The sequence below is a fragment of the Micromesistius poutassou genome (assembly GCF_964030765.1).
Source record: "Micromesistius poutassou genome assembly, chromosome: 9".
NCBI lineage: Eukaryota > Metazoa > Chordata > Actinopteri > Gadiformes > Gadidae > Micromesistius > Micromesistius poutassou.
Window position 1 is genome coordinate 3,515,030 of NC_140279.1, and position 10,075 is coordinate 3,525,104.

Consider the following 10,075-nt stretch of genomic DNA (forward strand, 5'->3'; position numbering starts at 1 on the left):
TTAACTGTCTACCTATTCACTTATGGGTATTACACAAATAATATGATTTAATCTAGTCATGCAGCTGACAAGATGGCTGTATGCAGCATTCTACACTTTGAACATCTGAATGTACATAGGTTACTATTCACTATAGTTAAAGATTGTTTGTTACATATTCTCTAATAATAAAAATGCATACCTGTCAATTTGGAAAAGAAAACACATATTTAGTATGTTACACAACAGAAACTTGCCTATGAGCCTAACATATACGTATCAATTATATGGATTGTAGTAAAGCTCAAATACATAGTCAAGAAAAACAACGTGTTTCACATTAGTTTAAATAATTTTATTCTGTAAGAATTCTAAAATGTATTTTAGAAATGTATGGATGGTATTTTGTATTTGTACAATTTACTTTTGAATAAAATATGACTTATTCCATATTGCTTTGGGCTGCTTTAAAAAGAATATCTGGAATTATCTATTTACAAAATAAAAAAAATCAGTTAACAATTCTATTAGAATTCATTTTTTAACTGTATACTTTACAATCCCCGCTACTACGTCTCGGCTTCCATGTAAACCATAAAATACAATTTATTTCCAATTATAAGAATCATTTGTGCTTGGTACAAAATATGCCATTTTACAACTTGAATCAAGTTATGTATTTTTTGTAGTTTTTTTTTTTTGTTGAATGTTCGTATCGCCGACATTTTGGACGTATATACAGAGACAAGGAGGGGTGGGGCAGGGGGATCACATGACTTGTGTCATGTGATCTGGTGGGGAGCCTCCAGCATCTCCATGAGGAAGGTATCGATGGGTGTGTCCCCGATCAGCTTGAAGAAGAACAGGTGTTCTAGACACTTGAGCCCGATGGAGCGAAGGGCGGGCAAACGAAGAAGCAGCTTAGCAAACCTGTAGGCAGACATACATCATCCTTATAACAGTCTTCTAGATTATTCCCAACGGACTCTGCCGAAAAATAGGAAAATGTATAACATTTTCAAGAAACTGAGATGTTAAGCAATGAAAGTTTAAAGGTACGATATTGCCACGGTGTTATTTCAAATGGTTAGTGTGGTCCAAAGTCACAATTTTCGAGAGAGTCGTCTCCACCCATTCCCTCGAACCGGTACACAAAACAACTTAATTAGAATTTCCTTAATCTCGGATGACATATCACAGTTGTGGGAGTGTGTGTGGATGAAGGCTGGTTTTAGCAGCCTCCCCTGGTTGCAGAGTCGGGTTGGACTCTGGGGCTGGGTGAGGCTGCACACCTGCTGCACACTGAGTAATCAATGTGCAGCAGGTTAACCAGCCGTCACCAGGCCATGTCTCATTACCTACCACCGTTACAATATTTAGTACAGTTGTGTAAAGTAATGTAGTGTAAAGTGATCAAGTATAAACTGCTGTCCTGTAAAGTGATGTAGTGTAAAGTAATGTAGTGTAAATGGATGTCATGTAAAGTGATGTAGTGTAAAGTAATGTAGTGTAAACTGATGTCATATAAAGTGATGTAGTGTAAAGTAATGTAGTGTAAACGGATGTCATGTAAAGTGATGTAATACTACCTGCCGGGCTGGTCGGGGTATTTCTGCTTTGTGTACGACTCCAGTGACGCGTACACCTTCTCCCTCAGACCTTCCACCTCCGGGGGGTTCGACAGACCCTTGGCATCTGCAACACAAGAGTACATTCATCACACCATAAGGGGAGGAAGGAGAGTGGTTAGGGGGTGTTTGGTGACTCTCTAGGCAAAAGGTAGTGAGTTGGAGCCCCCATAAGCCTGTAGCCTAACCACTACCTGCTCATGGAAGCACATGTATCTACATTGACTTTATGTCACTTTGGAAACCGTCTGGTAAAATGACTCATCAGTCAATTGTAATAACTCCATAATATCATGAGATAACTAAATCTTGTCAGACAATGACTGGGCTTTGTAGTAACTATCTGTAGTAACTAACTATCACACATGCAGCACTTGAATGTTTAGGTAGCTACACCAATTTTGATATATAAATACTTTGCTTGTTGTCAGCCGCCCTTGTAAGTCACTTTGGATGAAAGCATAGTCTGCTAAACGACAAAGTGGAAACTATGAACACCACGCCTGTAACACATCATGGGGCCAGCGTCTACTTCTAATCCATTCCACCCTCCACGGACGGCTGGGCTCGAGGCTCCTGCAGGGTAAGGTGAGGGGTGAGGGGTGAAAGGTCACACACTGACCAGGGTTGAAGAGAACAATGGCACGCAAGCAGCCCAGCTCCGTCTTGTCCATCTGCATGTCCTTCATTTTAGATACCAGCTCTGTCAGGACTCTGCAGGAGACGCGACACACACAGAGCACAGGAGAGTTGCGTTAGGAAGACCCAGGACGCTTCCCTGTGCGTCCACTATCAAGTTAGAATGAGTCATCTGAGCTACCAGCGGGTTAGAAAAACCATACAGGAGGGCTGTGTGGTCCCACGTTCACGCAACGCAACGGCCGCGCAGACGCTTCGACGCAGTCGTGAACCTTTATGGTTCCGCGTGGGGTTTTAGCGAGCCGACCTCAACGGAGGGTTCTGCGTCGCCTCAACAGAGGGTTACAATTTTTGGGAGGCGCACGTCAGGCCCTTGCAGTGACGCAAGGACGTAAGGGGTCCGTAACCCCCTTGCGTTGCGTGAACGCGGGACCACAATCGTCCCTTTATGAATAGGGACGATTACAAATCGTACAAATTGGTGTTTCAGAATATCTTGGATGAAATTGTAAAGACAAGTCAGTCCTTGTTTGAGTTATGAGGAAATGAGGAAAAGTGATAACTGCTCGTCGTTATGAAATTAATCTTTTATTACCCAGACATATCTTATAAATCGTATATATCTTAGTCACTGCCTACATGTAATAAAACGTGGGGAAGAGAAGATGTAAAAGTCAGTGTTGGAGGGTTATGGGGGGACAGAGAGAGAGAGAGATGGAGAGAGAGAGAGAGAGAGAGAGAGAGAGAGAGAGAGAGAGAGAGAGAGAGAGAGAGAAAAAGAAAGAGTGAGACAGAGAGAGAGAGAGAGAGAGAGAGAGCACTAGTGTTTGGCTCATGGGGAGATTAAGCATATGCGATGCATATTAACTGACCCCGCTTTGATCTCAAATGATAGACAGAAAAAGCTACTCAGCACAACAGTCCAATTCATGCAAAAATAAATAAAAAATGTTTTATCTCCTATGTCTTAGAGCGATGCGTCCAGAAAAGTATCACAGTATGAACACATAGAGACATATTTAACATCCCATCCAATACATCACACATTTACTTCATCTTTTCCTTACCTGTCAAATATAGAGCCAACTCCAGCGCTGTGGGCGCTGCTTCTGTGCACGTGGAGGCCGGTGGCCAATAGGATGCCGTCTTTAACCGTGACCGAGCGGTGTGAGAAGGACGCGATGAGCAGCTCGTTCCAGCCTGCACATAGACACATACACGCACACACACACACACACAACAACATGGTGGATTTGTCAAAAATGTGATTATGTGTTTCTGAAAATAATATAAATAATAAATAATTGTATGTAAATGACTTGGATTAATCGCTTGTCTCTGTATTTAAAATATCAGTTTTTATACAGATGTCTGCATTAGGGTTATGATCGGATGTCTCCACTTAGTCAATAAGTCCTGCATGAGGCATATCTCGCCACCAGGGGGCAGCAATGAAGCAGCTGAAAAACCACCGGGTCTATAACGCTAACCACCAACCACAAGGGTCGATGCAGGTTAAAGTACATCCTGTGAGTGGTTGTGTGTGCCTGCCTGTGTGTTTGGGGTGCGTCCGTCATTGTGTACGTGTGTCTTGGAAGAGGGGGTCATGGTGCCCTGGAAATCCAGTGAGTTACTCTGGGAACGAGCAATATACCCACTCCCCAATCCCACTGGCCAAGAACATTAACCAATCACATCGGTGTATCTGATATAGGCCAAAAAATATATGGGCCAAAAGCGTTGCTATTTGTGAGTCTTATCTATTGGTTAGCTCCGCTGGTCTGGATACGTCACCCCTTGTATTCTTCTGATTGGTCGTAGTGTTATCCAATTGTGTGCAGTGATATTTTAAAATGCATGCTTGGTGCCGCCCCTTGAGTCGGGCCATTTTCATCACTCGTTGCCAGACCCTACAGCTGTCTAGATGTGGGTCTGGATTCCAGGCTAGGGTTATGGTGTCCTGACACAGATATTCATGCATAACTGTTGTGTGCGTGTGTGTGAGAACATGTGTGTTGTGGATGAGGGGGGGGGGGGTTTGGGTCAAACCCATCCATGCGTGAGCGTGTGTGTGTATGCGTGTGTGTACCTGCTCGTAGTAGGATGACCTGGTCGTCCAGTGGCAGCTCAGAGAAGTGGGGGATCCTCTTGGCCCACTCCACCAGCGTGAACAGCTGCTTGTCTGCTGCCTGGCAGATGTTGGTGACCGGGTCGTTGGTCTAGACCAACCAGGAGAGGAAGAGACAGAAGAGCACCGCTTTAATGACATCAATAGCTTTAACATTTAAAAAAGGGAGAAAGGGAGAAAGTAGAAACTATTTAAAACGTGTGAATGGAGGTTCATTCAGACTTCTGACTTTTCACTGTTACTGTCCCTTTTAGTACAACATGCACTCTCATCAATCATAACAATTGCGTGCAGATGATTGTAGGCAATTATGTCTGTCCTTTGTGTCAAAAGTATGTCCACTGCCTTTTATTGATTGTATGTCAAAACAGGCCTCCTCAGATCATTTTTGTACAGTGAAAATTTACTTCTCTCATAATTACACTATCACATTTCATTTTTACCGTAGTCTCTATTTTCTCCGGACAGCAATGGGTGCTGCAATGCAATGCTTTGACAGCATGAATACCACTTCTAATCTTCTCTTGACAGATGCACACAAAATAGCACAGAGGGAGGTGTTTCCAAGGCACGGTGGGTAAAACTGGTTCACTTCAAACAGACCCTGTATATCGTTAGCCAATGAGAGCAGAGTGTGACTCCGGGTGGAGATGTGTAGTTATGCCGTTTCTCTGATTGCTCATTACGCCACGCCAGGTTTGTGAGTATTGAGTGAACATAACACTACGGAGATAGCGCATGCATTTCAAAGCTGCATTCATTGACATAATACTCTAATAATAATCAACCGACTATTAAAATAGAGATAAACTCCTCATGACACCTCAGCTAAATGAGCGTCCAATATAATGAGCGATCCAGCATGTCTGACATCATTTAAACAACAAATAAATCAAACTCTATCTTTACCTTCACTGTATGCTGTATTGTTAGCCACTTTTGGATTAAAAAAAACATCACATGATCTAGCATATGGGTTTAGAACCTATGAACAATGCAGCAGTCCCCTTCCCAGGGGGTGGAGCTGAGGAGGTGACGATGTGCCAAACATTTACCGAGTTGCCCGGGCTGCTGTCCGTGTACATCTCTGTCTTGGGCTCCACGGCCAGCTCTGCGTCCAGGATCTTGTCCACGGGCATCTCCTCGTTAAAACTACTGGTGGGCTCCACCTCGTTCTCCCCCCGCTCCTTCCCTCGCTGCCTCTCTTCCTGCACCGCTGCAGGGGGCACGCACGCGCGCACACACACACACACACACACACACACACACACACACACACACACACACGGATATAGACACACAAACACACACATACACACACACACATAGACACACAAAGTTCAAGGTTCACATACAACAAATTTGCAGTACATAAGCCCATAACTGCAGGACTATATACATGAGAGAAGTGGTTAGTGGTTTCCAAAGTGTGGGGAGGGTGCCCCCAGACGGCCACAAGAGGGCGCTGAGTGGACCCCAGCAGTAGCTTGGTTGGAACATAAAGCATATTTTCTTTTACAATTATGAAATTAAAAGATCACATGACTTTCGTAATGTAATGTATATAAAACAATATTTACCAATTTAAATGATGCCATTAGACTAGTTTCAACCCATAAAAACGCCAAACTTCTCACAACCACACAGTCGAGTCAAATGGAAACCAATTCAAAGCATCCCCCCCTACACACACTCACGCACGCACGCACGCACTCACACACGCACACACACACACACACACACACACACACACACAGACCTTCTCTCTTCATGCCCATGGCCAGGCACTTCTGGTAGCGGCAGTACTGGCAGCGGTTGCGTTGGCGCTTGTCGATCAGGCACTCTTTGCTGTCTCGACACGTGTACGTCAGGTCCTTCCGGATGGTTCTCTTGAAGAAGCCCTTGCAGCCCTCACAGCTGTACACGCCGTAGTGCTTTCCTGTGTGGCCGCCAAACAAATCAAACACATCAGGGAGTGGGTGTGTGGGTGTGGGTGTGAGTGTGCGTGTGTGTGTGTGTGTGTGTGTGTGTGTGTGTGAGAGTGTGTGTGTATGTGAGAGTGTGTGTGTATGTGAGAGTGTGTGTGTATGTGTGGGTGTGTGTGACTGTAAGTGTGCGTGTGTGTGTGTGTGTGTGTGTGTGTGTGTGTGTGCGTGTGTGTGTGAGTGTAGTTGTGTGTGTGTGTGTGTGTGTGTGATTGCTAGCCACTATGAGGGTGGAGTCTCTAATCCTGGGAGTTATTTATAGTGACGGCGACAGAAGAAGTGGTGCTCACTCACCACAAACACCGCTGAGCATCAGTGATGTTTCTGCTAGTTCTGTTTGTTCTCACACTACCATTACTATAGCGTCGTCGTTTAGCAGCCGCTGACGCCGTGTCTTCAAACACAGATCACTGGGGAGCAGGTATCAGATAGACTGCGTTCAAGACCGGGCTTTGAACCCCGAACGTTTCAGCTGGGGGGGGCCCAATGACCCCCGACCCTCCTCCTCCCCCCCCCCCCCCCCCCTCCCCTTCCCGCCCCCCTAGTGTGTGACCTCCCCCCCCCTTCTCACCGGAGGACCGATCCCCACAGATGGCGCAGATGTGCTTGGACATGCCCCCGGGGCTGGGGCACTGGTAGTTGATGTTCCCCAGGTTCTGGAGGCCCGGGGGAGGCTTGATGTCCTCGGAGCTGCTAACACTGTTCATAGAGTTCATCTGAGGAGGAGGAGGAGGAGGAGAGAGACAAGGACATGCGGGGGGGGGGAGGGGGGGGGGGGGGGGGAACAATAATGATCCCAAGTTGAACCATGAGTTGAAGAGGCAGAGGGTAGGAAGGGAGGGAGAGCGGGAAGGAGGTTGGAGGGATGGAGGGAGGGAGGGAGGGAGGGGTTAGAGGGAGGTTAAGTAAAAAAAATTGGGTCAGTGGCCTGACTGTCATACTTCCTCTATTTTTCATTTCTTTATCACATTTTTTTCCGCCTCACTCTATTTTCCTATACGCCCACACGGTGGTGATGTGAAAGTGTCTGAGGGTGTGGTCACATGCTTGGTTACAGAGGGGAGAGCTTGAGGTTCTCTCCACCTGCAAGAGGCCCGCCGCCGTTCGGATGCATAATAACGTGAGTTTGGCAGTAGGGGGCGATCTGGAGAAAACTATAGGGGCAGTCACTTGTACAGAAGGTGCAGTTCTCGGTCTCGATCAGCAGGGGTCACTGTTCCGCGGAATTCTCCATCTCTAAAGAGAGTGTGGAAATGTCGAGGTGTCTTGTGAGAAGTGTTTTGTTTTAATTGCTACACCCAGCTGCTCTTACTTGTTGGTATGGTAATGTTTAATAAACAACTTGTCCCTAATCTCTTCACTTTGCACAGATACCAGCTAATACGGGACAATCTTTTCATAACGGCCCGCATTTGGTATACATCTTTCCCTCTGCTTTTCTTATCGTTCTCCTGCACTTTGACCCTCCCCCAGTTGATTGCGTGGCAACGTGAGGATACGTCTGTGACATGTGCTTACATATGCATTTCCTTTTGTTTGTGTTGTGCTAATTTGTTTGTTTATGTGGCCATGTCTGTACTCTACACTCTGTAAACAGCGGTGACCTACTAAAGCTCAGCTCCTGTCCAATATGGATGATGGATGGCAGCGTATAGGCACATCCTCCCCGCAGGCCCCCAGGTTCATGCTATCGTTTATTTACCACCTGCACTCTGCTCTGTCTGTTGCCTCATGTCGGCGGTGGACTTTTATCTTTAAAGTAAAGTCTGTGGTTCTTCTTCATGTTTTCATGTTTCGCAGGAATACTTCGAAGCAATGGTTGGTCTTTAAATGTGTTTCGACGGTTTCACTTTGTCAATGGATGATGCCCTGCGGGTGGGTCTGGATGAATGGTTGATCAGAACACTGCTTTCCTTAGTTCACTGGTCATCAGATCAGAACACAGTTTGTGGCTAACCCTGTTGTTTTGGTACACACATTTATTATCGCCGCATTATAAGAGGATAATCTTGGCGCATATTTTATAACCGTTACGTTCCAACGCAGCTCCGTTGGCATCTGAAAAGTAGTTCACCGTTACGACATGTCTGATGTGTAGAGTAGGAGGACTGCGGCCGCTGAGTGTGAATTATGTATGATTCATACATACTTCATGCGACACATGGTATCTATGAACAACATCCTTTACAACTCAATTCACTTGTGCCTATTGGGTTATGGTTCAAAAATGGTTTTGCACGGGGTGAATTATAGTATAATGTTTGTGGTTAACAGTATTTTTCTGAACAAGCATCATGAGGCTTTTCAATCTGAGACCCTAAGGCTGATAGGAAATCAACAAACTAACCGTAACCACGTAGTAAAAAATCACCCTGACCCTAAAGGTATCTATCTCTACTGTCGATGAAGCAATCTATCTCAGTATCTGTGTGCTCCACATCATCCATGCATGCTAGACCTTTTGGGATTTGTAGTTCTATAGATCATTCAAGGGAAAGGCTATGGTAGTTCTGTGTGGCTGGGTGTTATTCAAGGATGGGTTTGGGATCAAAGGATTGCGTTATCGCTGGTCTGTGTTTTATAATAGACGAGATGGACAGATAAAGAAAGCTCAAATAAGGAATGGAGGAGACAGGAGAGAGTTTACTGATCGAGATGAGACTTCTGGTGGAAAATAACACATGTCACTAATAAAACGTGGGGAAGAGAAGATGTAAAAGTCAGTGTTGGAGGGTTATGGGGGGACAGAGAGAGAGAGAGATGGAGAGAGAGAGAGAGAGAGAGAGAGAGAGAGAGAGAGAGAGAGAGAGAGAGAGAAAGAAAGAGTGAGACAGAGAGAGAGAGAGAGAGAGAGAGAGAGAGAGAGAGACAGAGAGAGAAAGAAAGAGTGAGAGAGAGAGAGAGAGAGAGAGAGAGAGAGAGAGAAAGAGACAGACAAATAGAGAAAGAGAGTGAGACAGAGAAAGGAAGGAAAGAATGACAGAGAGAATGATAGGTAGGGAACAGAGAGAGGAAGAGTGAAGCAGAGGAGAACATAGAAGCTCTCTCGCTCCTTAGCTCATGTCTCAGTATTCCCTCAGCGGACTGAGAATTGGACAGCATCCTAAATCCTCTTGCACGACAGCGCGGTAACATGCCTCTCCACCCTGACCTTTTACATGGAGACGTTTAGAAGGTCTCTCGGAGACGTCTGGAAGGAGGGCTTTATTGAGGCCCGGCCAGAGACCACCTGATATGGCCTCCATCTCCCTCCTGCGCTATCTGAGATGTTAAAAAAACGTGGAAGGCATATGTCATGCCTATCCGATGCCGAGTTTTAAAAAGATAAATCACTTCCCTGGCTGAGATCGAGAGCCAAGTGGGAGATCAATAATGGAAGCAGACAGGTCCAACCCTTTTTTTTTTCTTTTTCCTTTCAAAACTCCACTTCAACCCTGTAGTGTATCACCATGCAGATGTTGCGGATACACATTTGAAATATCATTTCATGTTTTTTGCCAGATCAATCGCTGTAGCCTTCTGTACAACTGTCTGTCCACTCACCTGCGGGCTGCTGAGCGGTCCAAAGTTCATCGTGGGCGTGGAGGGCAGCGAGGCAGAGGGCGAGCCCAGCGATGAGGTGATGACCGAGTAGGCGGACGTCAGGCCGTTCATGGGCGAGCCCAGCCCGGACATAGAGGCCCCATGCATGGGCCTGGAGCTGCTGATGACGGAGG

The 10,075-nt window shown here is 45.8% G+C and overlaps 1 protein-coding gene across 2 annotated transcripts in view; it reads right to left on the minus strand.

The window, feature by feature from the left end:
- Window positions 1–319: 319 nt before the first annotated feature.
- rxrgb (retinoid X receptor, gamma b) overlaps window positions 320–10,075 on the minus strand; it is a 25,690-nt gene continuing 15,934 nt past the window's right edge. For both annotated transcript variants that reach the window (XM_084473383.1, XM_084473382.1), the window contains exons 2-10: window positions 9,903–10,075; window positions 6,931–7,075; window positions 6,134–6,313; window positions 5,430–5,590; window positions 4,336–4,465; window positions 3,314–3,446; window positions 2,230–2,321; window positions 1,569–1,674; window positions 320–909 (exon numbers count right to left, since the gene is read on the minus strand). The exon at window positions 9,903–10,075 is cut by the window's right edge and continues 66 nt beyond it. In XM_084473383.1, coding sequence (XP_084329509.1) covers window positions 762–909; window positions 1,569–1,674; window positions 2,230–2,321; window positions 3,314–3,446; window positions 4,336–4,465; window positions 5,430–5,590; window positions 6,134–6,313; window positions 6,931–7,075; window positions 9,903–10,075 — 1,268 coding nt within the window. In that variant the 3' untranslated portion in view covers window positions 320–761. The remainder of the gene's footprint in view (window positions 910–1,568; window positions 1,675–2,229; window positions 2,322–3,313; window positions 3,447–4,335; window positions 4,466–5,429; window positions 5,591–6,133; window positions 6,314–6,930; window positions 7,076–9,902) is intronic.